At 42.6% G+C, this 23,603-nt stretch overlaps 1 protein-coding gene across 1 annotated transcript in view; it reads right to left on the minus strand.

Annotated features, from left to right (window-relative positions):
• Positions 1-408: 408 nt before the first annotated feature.
• Positions 409-23,603, minus strand: part of LOC128361618 (ELAV-like protein 1-B) — a 31,864-nt gene continuing 8,669 nt past the window's right edge. The window contains 5 exon segments of the mRNA XM_053322139.1: positions 409-696; positions 698-730; positions 20,214-20,439; positions 20,518-20,671; positions 21,119-21,222. Coding sequence (XP_053178114.1) covers positions 411-696; positions 698-730; positions 20,214-20,439; positions 20,518-20,671; positions 21,119-21,222 — 803 coding nt within the window. The 3' untranslated portion in view covers positions 409-410.

Below are 23,603 nucleotides of genomic sequence, written 5' to 3' on the forward strand. Positions count from 1 at the left end.
ACAGGAAGTACACAGATAAGCCCCGCCCCCTGCGTGCTGATTGGCCCTCGCTGCTGCCAATCAAAGCCAATCAGGAAACAGAAACATTTAAACGTGCAACAAAACAATTTAACTTTATTTTCAGGATTTTCAAAATAAAACTCAGCAGTTAATGTGACGGTGACCTTTGACCTCAGCTGGTCACAGGCCGCCATCTTGGATGGAAATGCAACTGAGCATGCTCAGAAACACCTGAAACTGCCACAAACTGCCGAAAACTGCCACAAACTGCCGAAAAACACCAAACTTCCACTGATGGCTCATGGGAAAAACAAACCCCGCCCCCCCTACTTGTGCCCCCCCCCCTCCCCCCTGCCCCCCTACTTCTGCCCCCCCTCCCCCCCACCCCCCCTACTTGTGACCCCCCCCCCCTACTTGTGTCCCTTGCTGGTTTTGAAAGACACCTGCAGCACTTTGTCTCCGAGGCGATAACCGTTCAGGCTGTGTATCGCCATGGCAGCCTCCTCGTAGTTCGTCATGGTAACGAACCCGAAGCCTTTACACTTGTTGGTGTTGAAGTCTCGGATCACTTTCACGTTCACGACGGCGCCGAACGGCCCGAACATCTGCCACAGGATCGCCTCGTCCGCTTCCTGCCCCAAATTATAGATGAAGATGCACCAACCGGAGGAGGAGGAGCTGGAGGTCCCGCCCCCCCCCGCCCATGTGCTCCACACTCATCGGAGAAAACCTGGTGATGAAACAGGAAGTGATACACTGATTGGATGGATTGAATAAATAATAAATAGCCTAACCCAAAGACACTTCATCTTTACCTCACCCTAACCCAAAGACACTTCATCTTTACCTAACCCAAAGACACTTCATCTTTACCTAACCCTAACCCAAAGACACTTCATCTTTACCTAACCCTGACCCAAAGACACTTCTTCATCTAACCCTAACCCAAAGACACTTCATCTTTACCTCACCCTAACCCAAAGACACTTCATCTTTACCTAACCCTAACCCAAAGACACTTCATCTTTACCTCACCCTAACCCAAAGACACTTCATCTTTACCTAACCCTAACCCAAAGACACTTCATCTTTACCTCACCCAAAGACACTTCATCTTTACCTAACCCTAACCCAAAGACACTTCATCTTTACCTCACCCTAACCCAAAGACACTTCATCTTTACCTCACCCTAACCCAAAGACACTTCATCTTTACCTCACCCTAACCCAAAGACACTTCATCTTTACCTCACCCTAACCCAAAGACACTTCATCTTTACCTAACCCTAACCCAAAGACACTTCATCTTTACCTAACCCAAAGACACTTCATCTTTACCTCACCCTAACCCAAAGACACTTCATCTTTACCTCACCCTAACCCAAAGACACTTCATCTTTACCTAACCCTAACCAAAAGACACTTCATCTTTACCTAACCCAAAGACACTTCATCTTTACCTAACCCTAACCCAAAGACACTTCATCTTTACCTAACCCTAACCCAAAGACACTTCATCTTTACCTAACCCTAACCCAAAGACACTTCATCTTTACCTAACCCTAACCCAAAGACACTTCATCTTTACCTAACCCAAAGACACTTCATCTTTACCTCACCCTAACCCAAAGACACTTCATCTTTACCTCACCCTAACCCAAAGACACTTCATCTTTACCTAACCCTAACCCAAAGACACTTCATCTTTACCTAACCCTAACCCAAAGACACTTCATCTTTACCTAACCCTAACCCAAAGACACTTCATCTTTACCTAACCCTAACCCAAAGACACTTCATCTTTACCTAACCCTAACCCAAAGACACTTCATCTTTACCTAACCCTAACCCAAAGACACTTCATCTTTACCTAACCCTAACCCAAAGACACTTCATCTTTACCTAACCCTAACCCAAAGACACTTCATCTTTACCTAACCCACAGACACTTCATCTTTACCTAACCCTAACCCAAAGACACTTCATCTTTACCTAACCCTAACCCAAAGACACTTCATCTTTACCTAACCCTAACCCAAAGACACTTCATCTTTACCTCACCCTAACCCAAAGACACTTCATCTTTACCTAACCCTAACCCAAAGACACTTCATCTTTACCTCACCCTAACCCAAAGACACTTCATCTTTACCTAACCCAAAGACACTTCATCTTTACCTAACCCAAACCCAAAGACACTTCATCTTTACCTAACCCACAGACACTTCATCTTTACCTAACCCTAACCCAAAGACACTTCATCTTTACCTAACCCTAACCCAAAGACACTTCATCTTTACCTAACCCTAACCCAAAGACACTTCATCTTTACCTAACCCTAACCCAAAGACACTTCATCTTTACCTCACCCTAACCCAAAGACACTTCATCTTTACCTAACCCAAAGACACTTCATCTTTACCTAACCCTAACCCAAAGACACTTCATCTTTACCTAACCCAAAGACACTTCATCTTTACCTAACCCAAAGACACTTCATCTTTACCTAACCCTAACCCAAATACACTTCATCTTTACCTAACCCAAAGACACTTCATCTTTACCTAACCCTAACCCAAAGACACTTCATCTTTACCTCACCCTAACCCAAAGACACTTCATCTTTACCTAACCCAAAGACACTTCATCTTTACCTAACCCTAACCCAAAGACACTTCATCTTTACCTCACCCTAACCCAAAGACACTTCATCTTTACCTCACCCTAACCCAAAGACACTTCATCTTTACCTAACCCTAACCCAAAGACACTTCATCTTTACCTAACCCTAACCCAAAGACACTTCATCTTTACCTAACCCAAAGACACTTCATCTTTACCTAACCCTAACCCAAAGACACTTCATCTTTACCTAACCCTAACCCAAAGACACTTCATCTTTACCTAACCCAAAGACACTTCATCTTTACCTAACCCTAACCCAAAGACACTTCATCTTTACCTCACCCTAACCCAAAGACACTTCATCTTTACCTAACCCAAAGACACTTCATCTTTACCTCACCCTAACCCAAAGACACTTCATCTTTACCTCACCCTAACCCAAAGACACTTCATCTTTACCTCACCCTAACCCAAAGACACTTCATCTTTACCTAACCCAAAGACACTTCATCATCTTTACCTAACCCTAACCCAAAGACACTTCATCTTTACCTAACCCTAACCCAAAGACACTTCATCTTTACCTCACCCTAACCCAAAGACACTTCATCTTTACCTCACCCTAAACCAAAGACACTTCATCTTCACCTAACCCTAACCCAAAGACACTTCATCTTTACCTAACCCAAAGACACTTCATCTTTACCTAACCCTAACCCAAAGACACTTCATCTTTACCTCACCCTAACCCAAAGACACTTCATCTTTACCTAACCCTAACCCAAAGACACTTCATCTTTACCTCACCCTAACCCAAAGACACTTCATCTTTACCTAACCCTAACCCAAAGACACTTCATCTTTACCTCACCCTAACCCAAAGACACTTCATCTTTACCTAACCCTAACCCAAAGACACTTCATCTTTACCTAACCCTAACCCAAAGACACTTCATCTTCACCTCACCCTAACCCAAAGACACTTCATCTTTACCTAACCCTAACCCAAAGACACTTCATCTTTACCTAACCCTAACCCAAAGACACTTCATCTTTACCTAACCCTAACCCAAAGACACTTCATCTTTACCTAACCCTAACCCAAAGACACTTCATCTTTACCTAACCCAAAGACACTTCATCTTTACCTAACCCTAACCCAAAGACACTTCATCTTTACCTAACCCAAAGACACTTCATCTTTACCTAACCCAAAGACACTTCATCTTTACCTCACCCTAACCCAAAGACACTTCATCTTTACCTAACCCAAAGACACTTCATCTTTACCTCACCCTAACCCAAAGACACTTCATCTTTACCTAACCCTAACCCAAAGACACTTCATCTTCACCTCACCCTAACCCAAAGACACTTCATCTTTACCTAACCCAAAGACACTTCATCTTTACCTAACCCAAAGACACTTCATCTTTACCTCACCCTAACCCAAAGACACTTCATCTTTACCTAACCCTAACCCAAAGACACTTCATCTTTACCTAACCCTAACCCAAAGACACTTCATCTTTACCTAACCCAAAGACACTTCATCTTTACCTAACCCAAAGACACTTCATCTTTACCTAACCCTAACCCAAAGACACTTCATCTTTACCTAACCCTAACCCAAAGACACTTCATCTTTACCTAACCCAAAGACACTTCATCTTTACCTAACCCAAAGACACTTCATCTTTACCTAACCCTAACCCAAAGACACTTCATCTTTACCTAACCCTAACCCAAAGACACTTCATCTTTACCTAACCCAAAGACACTTCATCTTTACCTAACCCAAAGACACTTCATCTTTACCTAACCCTAACCCAAAGACACTTCATCTTTACCTAACCCTAACCCAAAGACACTTCATCTTTACCTAACCCAAAGACACTTCATCTTTACCTAACCCAAAGACACTTCATCTTTACCTAACCCTAACCCAAAGACACTTCATCTTTACCTAACCCTAACCCAAAGACACTTCATCTTTACCTAACCCAAAGACACTTCATCTTTACCTAACCCAAAGACACTTCATCTTTACCTCACCCTAACCCAAAGACACTTCATCTTTACCTAACCCAAAGACACTTCATCTTTACCTCACCCTAACCCAAAGACACTTCATCTTTACCTAACCCAAAGACACTTCATCTTTACCTAACCCTAACCCAAAGACACTTCATCTTTACCTCACCCTAACCCAAAGACACTTCATCTTTACCTAACCCTAACCCAAAGACACTTCATCTTTACCTAACCCAAAGACACTTCATCTTTACCTAACCCTAACCCAAAGACACTTCATCTTTACCTAACCCAAAGACACTTCATCTTTACCTCACCCTAACCCAAAGACACTTCATCTTTACCTAACCCTAACCCAAAGACACTTCATCTTTACCTAACCCTAACCCAAAGACACTTCATCTTTACCTCACCCTAACCCAAAGACACTTCATCTTTACCTCACCCTAACCCAAAGACACTTCATCTTTACCTCACCCTAACCCAAAGACACTTCATCTTTACCTAACCCTAACCCAAAGACACTTCATCTTTACCTCACCCTAACCCAAAGACACTTCATCTTTACCTCACCCTAACCCAAAGACACTTCATCTTCATCTTTACCTAACCCTAACCCAAAGACACTTCATCTTTACCTCACCCTAACCCAAAGACACTTCATCTTTACCTCACCCTAACCCAAAGACACTTCATCTTTACCTAACCCTAACCCAAAGACACTTCATCTTTACCTAACCCAAAGACACTTCATCTTTACCTCACCCTAACCCAAAGACACTTCATCTTTACCTAACCCAAAGACACTTCATCTTTACCTCACCCTAACCCAAAGACACTTCATCTTTACCTAACCCTAACCCAAAGACACTTCATCTTTACCTAACCCTAACCCAAAGACACTTCATCTTTACCTCACCCTAACCCAAAGACACTTCATCTTTACCTCACCCTAACCCAAAGACACTTCATCTTTACCTAACCCTAACCCAAAGACACTTCATCTTTACCTAACCCTAACCCAAAGACACTTCATCTTTACCTAACCCTAACCAAAAGACACTTCATCTTTACCTAACCCTAACCCAAAGACACTTCATCTTCACCTCACCCTAACCCAAAGACACTTCATCTTTACCTAACCCTAACCCAAAGACACTTCATCTTTACCTAACCCTAACCCAAAGACACTTCATCTTTACCTAACCCTAACCCAAAGACACTTCATCTTTACCTAACCCAAAGACACTTCATCTTTACCTAACCCTAACCCAAAGACACTTCATCTTTACCTAACCCTAACCCAAAGACACTTCATCTTTACCTAACCCAAAGACACTTCATCTTTACCTAACCCAAAGACACTTCATCTTTACCTAACCCTAACCCAAAGACACTTCATCTTTACCTCACCCTAACCCAAAGACACTTCATCTTTACCTCACCCTAACCCAAAGACACTTCATCTTTACCTAACCCTAACCCAAAGACACTTCATCTTTACCTAACCCAAAGACACTTCATCTTTACCTAACCCTAACCCAAAGACACTTCATCTTTACCTAACCCTAACCCAAAGACACTTCATCTTTACCTAACCCAAAGACACTTCATCTTTACCTAACCCTAACCCAAAGACACTTCATCTTTACCTCACCCTAACCCAAAGACACTTCATCTTTACCTAACCCAAAGACACTTCATCTTTACCTCACCCTAACCCAAAGACACTTCATCTTTACCTCACCCTAACCCAAAGACACTTCATCTTTACCTCACCCTAACCCAAAGACACTTCATCTTTACCTAACCCAAAGACACTTCATCATCTTTACCTAACCCTAACCCAAAGACACTTCATCTTTACCTAACCCTAACCCAAAGACACTTCATCTTTACCTCACCCTAACCCAAAGACACTTCATCTTTACCTCACCCTAAACCAAAGACACTTCATCTTCACCTAACCCTAACCCAAAGACACTTCATCTTTACCTAACCCAAAGACACTTCATCTTTACCTAACCCTAACCCAAAGACACTTCATCTTTACCTCACCCTAACCCAAAGACACTTCATCTTTACCTAACCCTAACCCAAAGACACTTCATCTTTACCTCACCCTAACCCAAAGACACTTCATCTTTACCTAACCCTAACCCAAAGACACTTCATCTTTACCTCACCCTAACCCAAAGACACTTCATCTTTACCTAACCCTAACCCAAAGACACTTCATCTTTACCTAACCCTAACCCAAAGACACTTCATCTTTACCTAACCCTAACCCAAAGACACTTCATCTTTACCTAACCCAAAGACACTTCATCTTTACCTAACCCTAACCCAAAGACACTTCATCTTTACCTCACCCTAACCCAAAGACACTTCATCTTTACCTAACCCAAAGACACTTCATCTTTACCTCACCCTAACCCAAAGACACTTCATCTTTACCTCACCCTAACCCAAAGACACTTCATCTTTACCTCACCCTAACCCAAAGACACTTCATCTTTACCTAACCCAAAGACACTTCATCATCTTTACCTAACCCTAACCCAAAGACACTTCATCTTTACCTAACCCTAACCCAAAGACACTTCATCTTTACCTCACCCTAACCCAAAGACACTTCATCTTTACCTCACCCTAAACCAAAGACACTTCATCTTCACCTAACCCTAACCCAAAGACACTTCATCTTTACCTAACCCAAAGACACTTCATCTTTACCTAACCCTAACCCAAAGACACTTCATCTTTACCTCACCCTAACCCAAAGACACTTCATCTTTACCTAACCCTAACCCAAAGACACTTCATCTTTACCTCACCCTAACCCAAAGACACTTCATCTTTACCTAACCCTAACCCAAAGACACTTCATCTTTACCTCACCCTAACCCAAAGACACTTCATCTTTACCTAACCCTAACCCAAAGACACTTCATCTTTACCTAACCCTAACCCAAAGACACTTCATCTTTACCTAACCCTAACCCAAAGACACTTCATCTTTACCTAACCCAAAGACACTTCATCTTTACCTAACCCTAACCCAAAGACACTTCATCTTTACCTCACCCTAACCCAAAGACACTTCATCTTTACCTAACCCAAAGACACTTCATCTTTACCTCACCCTAACCCAAAGACACTTCATCTTTACCTCACCCTAACCCAAAGACACTTCATCTTTACCTCACCCTAACCCAAAGACACTTCATCTTTACCTAACCCAAAGACACTTCATCATCTTTACCTAACCCTAACCCAAAGACACTTCATCTTTACCTAACCCTAACCCAAAGACACTTCATCTTTACCTCACCCTAACCCAAAGACACTTCATCTTTACCTAACCCTAACCCAAAGACACTTCATCTTTACCTCACCCTAACCCAAAGACACTTCATCTTTACCTAACCCTAACCCAAAGACACTTCATCTTTACCTCACCCTAACCCAAAGACACTTCATCTTTACCTAACCCTAACCCAAAGACACTTCATCTTTACCTAACCCTAACCCAAAGACACTTCATCTTTACCTAACCCTAACCCAAAGACACTTCATCTTTACCTAACCCAAAGACACTTCATCTTTACCTAACCCTAACCCAAAGACACTTCATCTTTACCTCACCCTAACCCAAAGACACTTCATCTTTACCTAACCCAAAGACACTTCATCTTTACCTCACCCTAACCCAAAGACACTTCATCTTTACCTCACCCTAACCCAAAGACACTTCATCTTTACCTCACCCTAACCCAAAGACACTTCATCTTTACCTAACCCAAAGACACTTCATCATCTTTACCTAACCCTAACCCAAAGACACTTCATCTTTACCTAACCCTAACCCAAAGACACTTCATCTTTACCTCACCCTAACCCAAAGACACTTCATCTTTACCTCACCCGAAACCAAAGACACTTCATCTTCACCTAACCCTAACCCAAAGACACTTCATCTTTACCTAACCCAAAGACACTTCATCTTTACCTAACCCTAACCCAAAGACACTTCATCTTTACCTCACCCTAACCCAAAGACACTTCATCTTTACCTAACCCTAACCCAAAGACACTTCATCTTTACCTCACCCTAACCCAAAGACACTTCATCTTTACCTAACCCTAACCCAAAGACACTTCATCTTTACCTCACCCTAACCCAAAGACACTTCATCTTTACCTAACCCTAACCCAAAGACACTTCATCTTTACCTAACCCTAACCCAAAGACACTTCATCTTTACCTAACCCTAACCCAAAGACACTTCATCTTTACCTAACCCTAACCCAAAGACACTTCATCTTTACCTAACCCTAACCCAAAGACACTTCATCTTTACCTAACCCTAACCCAAAGACACTTCATCTTTACCTAACCCAAAGACACTTCATCTTTACCTAACCCAAAGACACTTCATCTTTACCTAACCCAAAGACACTTCATCTTTACCTAACCCTAACCCAAAGACACTTCATCTTTACCTAACCCAAAGACACTTCATCTTTACCTAACCCAAAGACACTTCATCTTTACCTCACCCTAACCCAAAGACACTTCATCTTTACCTAACCCAAAGACACTTCATCTTTACCTCACCCTAACCCAAAGACACTTCATCTTTACCTAACCCTAACCCAAAGACACTTCATCTTCACCTCACCCTAACCCAAAGACACTTCATCTTTACCTAACCCAAAGACACTTCATCTTTACCTAACCCAAAGACACTTCATCTTTACCTCACCCTAACCCAAAGACACTTCATCTTTACCTAACCCTAACCCAAAGACACTTCATCTTTACCTAACCCTAACCCAAAGACACTTCATCTTTACCTAACCCAAAGACACTTCATCTTTACCTAACCCAAAGACACTTCATCTTTACCTAACCCTAACCCAAAGACACTTCATCTTTACCTAACCCTAACCCAAAGACACTTCATCTTTACCTAACCCAAAGACACTTCATCTTTACCTAACCCAAAGACACTTCATCTTTACCTAACCCTAACCCAAAGACACTTCATCTTTACCTAACCCTAACCCAAAGACACTTCATCTTTACCTAACCCAAAGACACTTCATCTTTACCTAACCCAAAGACACTTCATCTTTACCTAACCCTAACCCAAAGACACTTCATCTTTACCTAACCCTAACCCAAAGACACTTCATCTTTACCTAACCCAAAGACACTTCATCTTTACCTAACCCAAAGACACTTCATCTTTACCTAACCCTAACCCAAAGACACTTCATCTTTACCTAACCCTAACCCAAAGACACTTCATCTTTACCTAACCCAAAGACACTTCATCTTTACCTAACCCAAAGACACTTCATCTTTACCTCACCCTAACCCAAAGACACTTCATCTTTACCTAACCCAAAGACACTTCATCTTTACCTCACCCTAACCCAAAGACACTTCATCTTTACCTAACCCAAAGACACTTCATCTTTACCTAACCCTAACCCAAAGACACTTCATCTTTACCTCACCCTAACCCAAAGACACTTCATCTTTACCTAACCCTAACCCAAAGACACTTCATCTTTACCTAACCCAAAGACACTTCATCTTTACCTAACCCTAACCCAAAGACACTTCATCTTTACCTAACCCAAAGACACTTCATCTTTACCTCACCCTAACCCAAAGACACTTCATCTTTACCTAACCCTAACCCAAAGACACTTCATCTTTACCTAACCCTAACCCAAAGACACTTCATCTTTACCTCACCCTAACCCAAAGACACTTCATCTTTACCTCACCCTAAACCAAAGACACTTCATCTTCACCTAACCCTAACCCAAAGACACTTCATCTTTACCTAACCCAAAGACACTTCATCTTTACCTAACCCTAACCCAAAGACACTTCATCTTTACCTCACCCTAACCCAAAGACACTTCATCTTTACCTAACCCTAACCCAAAGACACTTCATCTTTACCTCACCCTAACCCAAAGACACTTCATCTTTACCTAACCCTAACCCAAAGACACTTCATCTTTACCTCACCCTAACCCAAAGACACTTCATCTTTACCTAACCCTAACCCAAAGACACTTCATCTTTACCTAACCCTAACCCAAAGACACTTCATCTTTACCTAACCCTAACCCAAAGACACTTCATCTTTACCTAACCCAAAGACACTTCATCTTTACCTAACCCTAACCCAAAGACACTTCATCTTTACCTCACCCTAACCCAAAGACACTTCATCTTTACCTAACCCAAAGACACTTCATCTTTACCTCACCCTAACCCAAAGACACTTCATCTTTACCTCACCCTAACCCAAAGACACTTCATCTTTACCTCACCCTAACCCAAAGACACTTCATCTTTACCTAACCCAAAGACACTTCATCATCTTTACCTAACCCTAACCCAAAGACACTTCATCTTTACCTAACCCTAACCCAAAGACACTTCATCTTTACCTCACCCTAACCCAAAGACACTTCATCTTTACCTCACCCTAAACCAAAGACACTTCATCTTCACCTAACCCTAACCCAAAGACACTTCATCTTTACCTAACCCAAAGACACTTCATCTTTACCTAACCCTAACCCAAAGACACTTCATCTTTACCTCACCCTAACCCAAAGACACTTCATCTTTACCTAACCCTAACCCAAAGACACTTCATCTTTACCTCACCCTAACCCAAAGACACTTCATCTTTACCTAACCCTAACCCAAAGACACTTCATCTTTACCTCACCCTAACCCAAAGACACTTCATCTTTACCTAACCCTAACCCAAAGACACTTCATCTTTACCTAACCCTAACCCAAAGACACTTCATCTTTACCTAACCCTAACCCAAAGACACTTCATCTTTACCTAACCCAAAGACACTTCATCTTTACCTAACCCTAACCCAAAGACACTTCATCTTTACCTCACCCTAACCCAAAGACACTTCATCTTTACCTAACCCAAAGACACTTCATCTTTACCTCACCCTAACCCAAAGACACTTCATCTTTACCTCACCCTAACCCAAAGACACTTCATCTTTACCTCACCCTAACCCAAAGACACTTCATCTTTACCTAACCCAAAGACACTTCATCATCTTTACCTAACCCTAACCCAAAGACACTTCATCTTTACCTAACCCTAACCCAAAGACACTTCATCTTTACCTCACCCTAACCCAAAGACACTTCATCTTTACCTAACCCTAACCCAAAGACACTTCATCTTTACCTCACCCTAACCCAAAGACACTTCATCTTTACCTAACCCTAACCCAAAGACACTTCATCTTTACCTCACCCTAACCCAAAGACACTTCATCTTTACCTAACCCTAACCCAAAGACACTTCATCTTTACCTAACCCTAACCCAAAGACACTTCATCTTTACCTAACCCTAACCCAAAGACACTTCATCTTTACCTAACCCAAAGACACTTCATCTTTACCTAACCCTAACCCAAAGACACTTCATCTTTACCTCACCCTAACCCAAAGACACTTCATCTTTACCTAACCCAAAGACACTTCATCTTTACCTCACCCTAACCCAAAGACACTTCATCTTTACCTCACCCTAACCCAAAGACACTTCATCTTTACCTCACCCTAACCCAAAGACACTTCATCTTTACCTAACCCAAAGACACTTCATCATCTTTACCTAACCCTAACCCAAAGACACTTCATCTTTACCTAACCCTAACCCAAAGACACTTCATCTTTACCTCACCCTAACCCAAAGACACTTCATCTTTACCTCACCCGAAACCAAAGACACTTCATCTTCACCTAACCCTAACCCAAAGACACTTCATCTTTACCTAACCCAAAGACACTTCATCTTTACCTAACCCTAACCCAAAGACACTTCATCTTTACCTCACCCTAACCCAAAGACACTTCATCTTTACCTAACCCTAACCCAAAGACACTTCATCTTTACCTCACCCTAACCCAAAGACACTTCATCTTTACCTAACCCTAACCCAAAGACACTTCATCTTTACCTCACCCTAACCCAAAGACACTTCATCTTTACCTAACCCTAACCCAAAGACACTTCATCTTTACCTAACCCTAACCCAAAGACACTTCATCTTTACCTAACCCTAACCCAAAGACACTTCATCTTTACCTAACCCTAACCCAAAGACACTTCATCTTTACCTAACCCTAACCCAAAGACACTTCATCTTTACCTAACCCTAACCCAAAGACACTTCATCTTTACCTAACCCAAAGACACTTCATCTTTACCTAACCCAAAGACACTTCATCTTTACCTAACCCAAAGACACTTCATCTTTACCTAACCCTAACCCAAAGACACTTCATCTTTACCTAACCCAAAGACACTTCATCTTTACCTAACCCAAAGACACTTCATCTTTACCTCACCCTAACCCAAAGACACTTCATCTTTACCTAACCCAAAGACACTTCATCTTTACCTCACCCTAACCCAAAGACACTTCATCTTTACCTAACCCTAACCCAAAGACACTTCATCTTCACCTCACCCTAACCCAAAGACACTTCATCTTTACCTAACCCAAAGACACTTCATCTTTACCTAACCCAAAGACACTTCATCTTTACCTCACCCTAACCCAAAGACACTTCATCTTTACCTAACCCTAACCCAAAGACACTTCATCTTTACCTAACCCTAACCCAAAGACACTTCATCTTTACCTAACCCAAAGACACTTCATCTTTACCTAACCCAAAGACACTTCATCTTTACCTAACCCTAACCCAAAGACACTTCATCTTTACCTAACCCTAACCCAAAGACACTTCATCTTTACCTAACCCAAAGACACTTCATCTTTACCTAACCCAAAGACACTTCATCTTTACCTAACCCTAACCCAAAGACACTTCATCTTTACCTAACCCTAACCCAAAGACACTTCATCTTTACCTAACCCAAAGACACTTCATCTTTACCTAACCCAAAGACACTTCATCTTTACCTAACCCTAACCCAAAGACACTTCATCTTTACCTAACCCTAACCCAAAGACACTTCATCTTTACCTAACCCAAAGACACTTCATCTTTACCTAACCCAAAGACACTTCATCTTTACCTAACCCTAACCCAAAGACACTTCATCTTTACCTAACCCTAACCCAAAGACACTTCATCTTTACCTAACCCAAAGACACTTCATCTTTACCTAACCCAAAGACACTTCATCTTTACCTCACCCTAACCCAAAGACACTTCATCTTTACCTAACCCAAAGACACTTCATCTTTACCTCACCCTAACCCAAAGACACTTCATCTTTACCTAACCCAAAGACACTTCATCTTTACCTAACCCTAACCCAAAGACACTTCATCTTTACCTCACCCTAACCCAAAGACACTTCATCTTTACCTCACCCTAACCCAAAGACACTTCATCTTTACCTAACCCTAACCCAAAGACACTTCATCTTTACCTAACCCAAAGACACTTCATCTTTACCTAACCCTAACCCAAAGACACTTCATCTTTACCTAACCCTAACCCAAAGACACTTCATCTTTACCTAACCCAAAGACACTTCATCTTTACCTAACCCTAACCCAAAGACACTTCATCTTTACCTCACCCTAACCCAAAGACACTTCATCTTTACCTAACCCAAAGACACTTCATCTTTACCTCACCCTAACCCAAAGACACTTCATCTTTACCTCACCCTAACCCAAAGACACTTCATCTTTACCTCACCCTAACCCAAAGACACTTCATCTTTACCTAACCCAAAGACACTTCATCATCTTTACCTAACCCTAACCCAAAGACACTTCATCTTTACCTAACCCTAACCCAAAGACACTTCATCTTTACCTCACCCTAACCCAAAGACACTTCATCTTTACCTCACCCTAAACCAAAGACACTTCATCTTCACCTAACCCTAACCCAAAGACACTTCATCTTTACCTAACCCAAAGACACTTCATCTTTACCTAACCCTAACCCAAAGACACTTCATCTTTACCTCACCCTAACCCAAAGACACTTCATCTTTACCTAACCCTAACCCAAAGACACTTCATCTTTACCTCACCCTAACCCAAAGACACTTCATCTTTACCTAACCCTAACCCAAAGACACTTCATCTTTACCTCACCCTAACCCAAAGACACTTCATCTTTACCTAACCCTAACCCAAAGACACTTCATCTTTACCTAACCCTAACCCAAAGACACTTCATCTTTACCTAACCCTAACCCAAAGACACTTCATCTTTACCTAACCCAAAGACACTTCATCTTTACCTAACCCTAACCCAAAGACACTTCATCTTTACCTCACCCTAACCCAAAGACACTTCATCTTTACCTAACCCAAAGACACTTCATCTTTACCTCACCCTAACCCAAAGACACTTCATCTTTACCTCACCCTAACCCAAAGACACTTCATCTTTACCTCACCCTAACCCAAAGACACTTCATCTTTACCTAACCCAAAGACACTTCATCATCTTTACCTAACCCTAACCCAAAGACACTTCATCTTTACCTAACCCTAACCCAAAGACACTTCATCTTTACCTCACCCTAACCCAAAGACACTTCATCTTTACCTCACCCTAAACCAAAGACACTTCATCTTCACCTAACCCTAACCCAAAGACACTTCATCTTTACCTAACCCAAAGACACTTCATCTTTACCTAACCCTAACCCAAAGACACTTCATCTTTACCTCACCCTAACCCAAAGACACTTCATCTTTACCTAACCCTAACCCAAAGACACTTCATCTTTACCTCACCCTAACCCAAAGACACTTCATCTTTACCTAACCCTAACCCAAAGACACTTCATCTTTACCTCACCCTAACCCAAAGACACTTCATCTTTACCTAACCCTAACCCAAAGACACTTCATCTTTACCTAACCCTAACCCAAAGACACTTCATCTTTACCTAACCCTAACCCAAAGACACTTCATCTTTACCTAACCCAAAGACACTTCATCTTTACCTAACCCTAACCCAAAGACACTTCATCTTTACCTCACCCTAACCCAAAGACACTTCATCTTTACCTAACCCAAAGACACTTCATCTTTACCTCACCCTAACCCAAAGACACTTCATCTTTACCTCACCCTAACCCAAAGACACTTCATCTTTACCTCACCCTAACCCAAAGACACTTCATCTTTACCTAACCCAAAGACACTTCATCATCTTTACCTAACCCTAACCCAAAGACACTTCATCTTTACCTAACCCTAACCCAAAGACACTTCATCTTTACCTCACCCTAACCCAAAGACACTTCATCTTTACCTAACCCTAACCCAAAGACACTTCATCTTTACCTCACCCTAACCCAAAGACACTTCATCTTTACCTAACCCTAACCCAAAGACACTTCATCTTTACCTCACCCTAACCCAAAGACACTTCATCTTTACCTAACCCTAACCCAAAGACACTTCATCTTTACCTAACCCTAACCCAAAGACACTTCATCTTTACCTAACCCTAACCCAAAGACACTTCATCTTTACCTAACCCAAAGACACTTCATCTTTACCTAACCCTAACCCAAAGACACTTCATCTTTACCTCACCCTAACCCAAAGACACTTCATCTTTACCTAACCCAAAGACACTTCATCTTTACCTCACCCTAACCCAAAGACACTTCATCTTTACCTCACCCTAACCCAAAGACACTTCATCTTTACCTCACCCTAACCCAAAGACACTTCATCTTTACCTAACCCAAAGACACTTCATCATCTTTACCTAACCCTAACCCAAAGACACTTCATCTTTACCTAACCCTAACCCAAAGACACTTCATCTTTACCTCACCCTAACCCAAAGACACTTCATCTTTACCTCACCCGAAACCAAAGACACTTCATCTTCACCTAACCCTAACCCAAAGACACTTCATCTTTACCTAACCCAAAGACACTTCATCTTTACCTAACCCTAACCCAAAGACACTTCATCTTTACCTCACCCTAACCCAAAGACACTTCATCTTTACCTAACCCTAACCCAAAGACACTTCATCTTTACCTCACCCTAACCCAAAGACACTTCATCTTTACCTAACCCTAACCCAAAGACACTTCATCTTTACCTCACCCTAACCCAAAGACACTTCATCTTTACCTAACCCTAACCCAAAGACACTTCATCTTTACCTAACCCTAACCCAAAGACACTTCATCTTTACCTAACCCTAACCCAAAGACACTTCATCTTTACCTAACCCTAACCCAAAGACACTTCATCTTTACCTAACCCTAACCCAAAGACACTTCATCTTTACCTAACCCTAACCCAAAGACACTTCATCTTTACCTAACCCAAAGACACTTCATCTTTACCTAACCCAAAGACACTTCATCTTTACCTAACCCAAAGACACTTCATCTTTACCTAACCCTAACCCAAAGACACTTCATCTTTACCTAACCCAAAGACACTTCATCTTTACCTAACCCAAAGACACTTCATCTTTACCTCACCCTAACCCAAAGACACTTCATCTTTACCTAACCCAAAGACACTTCATCTTTACCTCACCCTAACCCAAAGACACTTCATCTTTACCTAACCCTAACCCAAAGACACTTCATCTTCACCTCACCCTAACCCAAAGACACTTCATCTTTACCTAACCCAAAGACACTTCATCTTTACCTAACCCAAAGACACTTCATCTTTACCTCACCCTAACCCAAAGACACTTCATCTTTACCTAACCCTAACCCAAAGACACTTCATCTTTACCTAACCCTAACCCAAAGACACTTCATCTTTACCTAACCCAAAGACACTTCATCTTTACCTAACCCAAAGACACTTCATCTTTACCTAACCCTAACCCAAAGACACTTCATCTTTACCTAACCCTAACCCAAAGACACTTCATCTTTACCTAACCCAAAGACACTTCATCTTTACCTAACCCAAAGACACTTCATCTTTACCTAACCCTAACCCAAAGACACTTCATCTTTACCTAACCCTAACCCAAAGACACTTCATCTTTACCTAACCCAAAGACACTTCATCTTTACCTAACCCAAAGACACTTCATCTTTACCTAACCCTAACCCAAAGACACTTCATCTTTACCTAACCCTAACCCAAAGACACTTCATCTTTACCTAACCCAAAGACACTTCATCTTTACCTAACCCAAAGACACTTCATCTTTACCTAACCCTAACCCAAAGACACTTCATCTTTACCTAACCCTAACCCAAAGACACTTCATCTTTACCTAACCCAAAGACACTTCATCTTTACCTAACCCAAAGACACTTCATCTTTACCTCACCCTAACCCAAAGACACTTCATCTTTACCTAACCCAAAGACACTTCATCTTTACCTCACCCTAACCCAAAGACACTTCATCTTTACCTAACCCAAAGACACTTCATCTTTACCTAACCCTAACCCAAAGACACTTCATCTTTACCTCACCCTAACCCAAAGACACTTCATCTTTACCTAACCCTAACCCAAAGACACTTCATCTTTACCTAACCCAAAGACACTTCATCTTTACCTAACCCTAACCCAAAGACACTTCATCTTTACCTAACCCAAAGACACTTCATCTTTACCTCACCCTAACCCAAAGACACTTCATCTTTACCTAACCCTAACCCAAAGACACTTCATCTTTACCTAACCCTAACCCAAAGACACTTCATCTTTACCTCACCCTAACCCAAAGACACTTCATCTTTACCTCACCCTAACCCAAAGACACTTCATCTTTACCTAACCCTAACCCAAAGACACTTCATCTTTACCTAACCCTAACCCAAAGACACTTCATCTTTACCTCACCCTAACCCAAAGACACTTCATCTTTACCTCACCCTAACCCAAAGACACTTCATCTTCATCTTTACCTAACCCTAACCCAAAGACACTTCATCTTTACCTCACCCTAACCCAAAGACACTTCATCTTTACCTCACCCTAACCCAAAGACACTTCATCTTTACCTAACCCTAACCCAAAGACACTTCATCTTTACCTAACCCAAAGACACTTCATCTTTACCTCACCCTAACCCAAAGACACTTCATCTTTACCTAACCCAAAGACACTTCATCTTTACCTCACCCTAACCCAAAGACACTTCATCTTTACCTAACCCTAACCCAAAGACACTTCATCTTTACCTAACCCTAACCCAAAGACACTTCATCTTTACCTCACCCTAACCCAAAGACACTTCATCTTTACCTCACCCTAACCCAAAGACACTTCATCTTTACCTAACCCTAACCCAAAGACACTTCATCTTTACCTAACCCTAACCCAAAGACACTTCATCTTTACCTAACCCTAACCAAAAGACACTTCATCTTTACCTAACCCTAACCCAAAGACACTTCATCTTCACCTCACCCTAACCCAAAGACACTTCATCTTTACCTAACCCTAACCCAAAGACACTTCATCTTTACCTAACCCTAACCCAAAGACACTTCATCTTTACCTAACCCTAACCCAAAGACACTTCATCTTTACCTAACCCAAAGACACTTCATCTTTACCTAACCCTAACCCAAAGACACTTCATCTTTACCTAACCCTAACCCAAAGACACTTCATCTTTACCTAACCCTAACCCAAAGACACTTCATCTTTACCTAACCCTAACCCAAAGACACTTCATCTTTACCTCACCCTAACCCAAAGACACTTCATCTTTACCTAACCCTAACCCAAAGACACTTCATCTTTACCTAACCCTAACCCAAAGACACTTCATCTTTACCTAACCCTAACCCAAAGACACTTCATCTTTACCTCACCCTAACCCAAAGACACTTCATCTTTACCTAACCCTAACCCAAAGACACTTCATCTTTACCTAACCCTAACCCAAAGACACTTCATCTTTACCTAACCCTAACCCAAAGACACTTCATCTTTACCTAACCCAAAGACACTTCATCTTTACCTAACCCTAACCCAAAGACACTTCATCTTTACCTCACCCTAACCCAAAGACACTTCATCTTTACCTAACCCTAACCCAAAGACACTTCATCTTTACCTCACCCTAACCCAAAGACACTTCATCTTTACCTAACCCTAACCCAAAGACACTTCATCTTTGCCTAACCCTAACCCAAAGACACTTCATCTTTACCTAACCCTAACCCAAAGACACTTCATCTTTACCTCACCCTAACCCAAAGACACTTCATCTTTACCTCACCCTAACCCAAAGACACTTCATCTTTACCTAACCCTAACCCAAAGACACTTCATCTTTACCTAACCCTAACCCAAAGACACTTCATCATCTTTACCTAACCCAAAGACACTTCATCTTTACCTAACCCAAAGACACTTCATCTTTACCTAACCCAAAGACACTCACTCAGGGTTAGCGTTACCTGACCCTGATCAGAGTAATAGATTACTGATCAGGGTCAGGTAACCCTAACCCTGAGGAGTAATCTATTACTCGCTGCGGCGGGCAGGGGAGCGTACCTGAACCTCTGGGCCTGGTGATGGACCGGTCCTCCGAAGCGCCGTGATTGGCCGTGGTAGACCTGTGACATCATCTGGGAGTTGCGAGCCTGGTTGGGATTGGCTGCGAACTTGACGGTGATTGGCTCGGAGCTGCCGGGAGGCGTGTGGCCGTTCAGGTGTTTGACGGCGTCCTCGGCCTCGGCGCGCTTATCGAAGCGGATGAAGGCCACGCCCCTGGACAGACCTGCGGGAGCCAATGAGAGGGTCAGAGTGTGTCGGGAGTCGGGACGTGTGTGTGTGAGCGACTGGTTACCGTGGTTACCGGAAGCCTGATCCACCAGCACTCTGGAGTTGATGATGTGTCCGAAGCGAGTGAACATGTCCTCCAGGTCCTGCTGGCTCAGCGTCCTCGGCAGCCCGCTGATGTACAGGTTAGCGTCTTTGATCGTGTCCGAACTCGGCCGCGCGAACGACACCTGACACGGGACAGGAAGTGCTTCAGTACACCGCCACAATAAAACACCAGACTCACATTCACACAAACATCTTAATTTAAACAAAAATACAGTTTAATTCAGTGGAAAAAAAATCCAGAAATACTTTTAAAATTTCTTCAAATATTCAATAAAAAAAATACTTAAAACAACATTTATCCAGATTTCACAAATAAAATAAAAAAATACAAAAAAAAAAAAAGCATCAAACAGGCTCATTGGGCAGTTTGTAAAAATAAAAGCATCAATTTGTGAAAATCAAAGTTCGGCAGACTGTCGCACAGAGCTAACAAAGTGCCGAAAAAAAACAAACAAACGACATCAGAATGAGAAAAATACCTTGGTCCAGGAGAGCGCCCCCTACTGCCCAGCTACTGGGAACAAATCTATCAGTGAGAGGAAAAGCAAAGAGCACCTTTGGCACATTACCTTGATAGTTTTAGACTGTAGCCTCAGGCCATTGAGGGTACTGATAGCCCTCTCTGCATCATTAGGGTTAACAAAGTTAACAAAGCCGTAACCTAAACTGTGGCCTAGAGAAAAACAAAAACAACAAAATAAAAGAACAAAATAACCGAGTTACAGCCGCAACACACAAAACCTCAAAACCTCTGAAAGAGCAGAAAACTGTTTGAGACCCTGAAAGTTTGCTCCGAGTGAGACGTCGCTTCACCGCTCTCTGACGGCTCAGACCGACCAATCACAAGCCGCACAGAGAGACGCTAATGCTAACGCTAATGCTAATAAACTGATTTAATGAGTAGACTCAATAACTGACCAATAGAACCAGGTTCCTTCAGCAGGAACATCTGTAGCTCAGGTTCCTTCAGGAGGAACATCTGTAGCTCAGGTTCCTTCAGGAGGAACATCTGCAGCTCAGGTTCCTTCAGGAGGAACATCTGCAGCTCAGGTTCCTTCAGGAGGAACATCTGCAGCTCAGGTTCCTTCAGGAGGAACATCTGTAGCTCAGGTTCCTTCAGGAGGAACATCTGCAGCTCAGGTTCCTTCAGGAGGAACATCTGTAGCTCAGGTTCCTTCAGGAGGAACATCTGCAGCCCAGGTTCCTTCAGGAGGAACATCTGCAGCTCAGGTTCCTTCAGGAGGAACATCTGCAGCCCAGGTTCCTTCAGCAGGAACATCTGTAGCTCAGGTTCCTTCAGGAGGAACATCTGCAGCCCAGGTTCCTTCAGGAGGAACATCTGCAGCTCAGGTTCCTTCAGCAGGAACATCGACTGTTGCTCAAAGACCTGAAGGTTCATCTGTGAGACCAAACATCTGTTTATATGTGTGACTGTGTGTGTGTGTGTGTCTGTGTGTGTGTGTGTGTGTGTCTGTGTGTGTGTGTGTCTGAGTGTGTGTGTGTGTGTGTCTGAGTGTGTGTGTGTGTGTGTGTGTGTGTGTCTGAGTGTGTGTGTGTGTCTGTGTGTGTCTGAGTGTGTCTGAGTGTGTGTGTGTGTGTGTTAGAGCTGGGCAATTATGGCAAAAATCAAAATCACGATTAATTGAACTTTTAACCTCGATTGTGTGGTTCCACGGTTCCACCCTAACCCTCACACACGCTGTGGTTCATGATCATGTTTGGGTTCAAAACTTTGCTGCCATGGCAACAGTGAACAGCACCATGAGCAAGATTAAGATTAGAGTTTCTAAATGTCAGTTTTGATTATTTTTCGATTAATTACCAGACAGGGAGTTCTGTCCAACCAGGAAGTAACTTAGAGCTGCATTCTATCAAAAGGCCACCAGGGGGCGACCGTCTCTATACAAGTCAATGGAGAAGTAACTTAGAGCTGCATTCTATCAAAAGGCCACCAGGGGGCGACCGTCTCTATACAAGTCAATGGAGAAGTAACTTAGAGCTGCATTCTATCAAAAGGCCACCAGGGGGCGACCGTCTCTATACAAGTCAATGGAGAAGTAACTTAGAGCTGCATTCTATCAAAAGGCCACCAGGGGGCGACCGTCTCTATACAAGTCAATGGAGAATTCACCAACTTCTCACTTGATTTCTAACCTCAGTAAACGTTTTCAAAATGTGTTTATGGTCTCAATCGCTAGTTTAAAGCCTTCTTCAATGCAGTATGATGTTCATTTGGGACATTTTGGCCTCCCTGATTTTATATGTGACGATAAAGCAGGGTATGCATTAGGGCATGGCTACGTCCTGATTGACAGGTTGATTGACCAATGTCCTCCAGATCCAGCCCTCGTAACCATAGCAACCTCCCCGCTCCGCCCATGGCCCCGCCTCATGCCCATATAAGTAGAATCCGTGTTTTTATTTTTCCCAGCATGCACCTGAAATTTTCAAGATGGCGCTGCCTAGATTAGAAACTATTGGCTTCCGAGCAGCAGTCCACAAACCAATGGGTGACGTCACGGATGTTACGTCTGTTTCTTTTATTCAGTCTGAGCGAACTGCCGAGCTCTAGTCTGGACGTATGTTTGAATGTGACTGGATGTTTCTCAGCGTTAACTCTGGTCTCAGATGATCTGAAGTCAGTTTTCAGTCTTTATGTGAACAGCTGAGGAGTCTCTGCAGGAACCAAAGATGGAGCCAGATCTCTGGTCTCTGAGCTTGGAGCCAGATCTTTGGTCTCTGAGCTTGGCTCCAGATCTCTGGTCTCTGAGCTTGGAGCCAGATCTCTGGTCTCTGAGCTTGGATCCAGATCTCTGGTCTCTGAGCTTGGAGCCAGATCTCTGGTCTCTGAGCTTGGATCCAGATCTCTGGTCTCTGAGCTTGGCTCCAGATCTCTGGTCTCTGAGCTTGGATCCAGATCTCTGGTCTCTGAGCTTGGAGCCAGATCTCTGGTCTCTGAGCTTGGATCCAGATCTCTGGTCTCTGAGCTTGGATCCAGATCTCTGGTCTCTGAGCTTGGATCCAGATCTCTGGTCTCTGAGCTTGGAGCCAGAT

The sequence above is a fragment of the Scomber japonicus genome, chromosome 7, assembly GCF_027409825.1.
Source record: "Scomber japonicus isolate fScoJap1 chromosome 7, fScoJap1.pri, whole genome shotgun sequence".
In the NCBI taxonomy this organism is placed as follows: domain Eukaryota; kingdom Metazoa; phylum Chordata; class Actinopteri; order Scombriformes; family Scombridae; genus Scomber; species Scomber japonicus.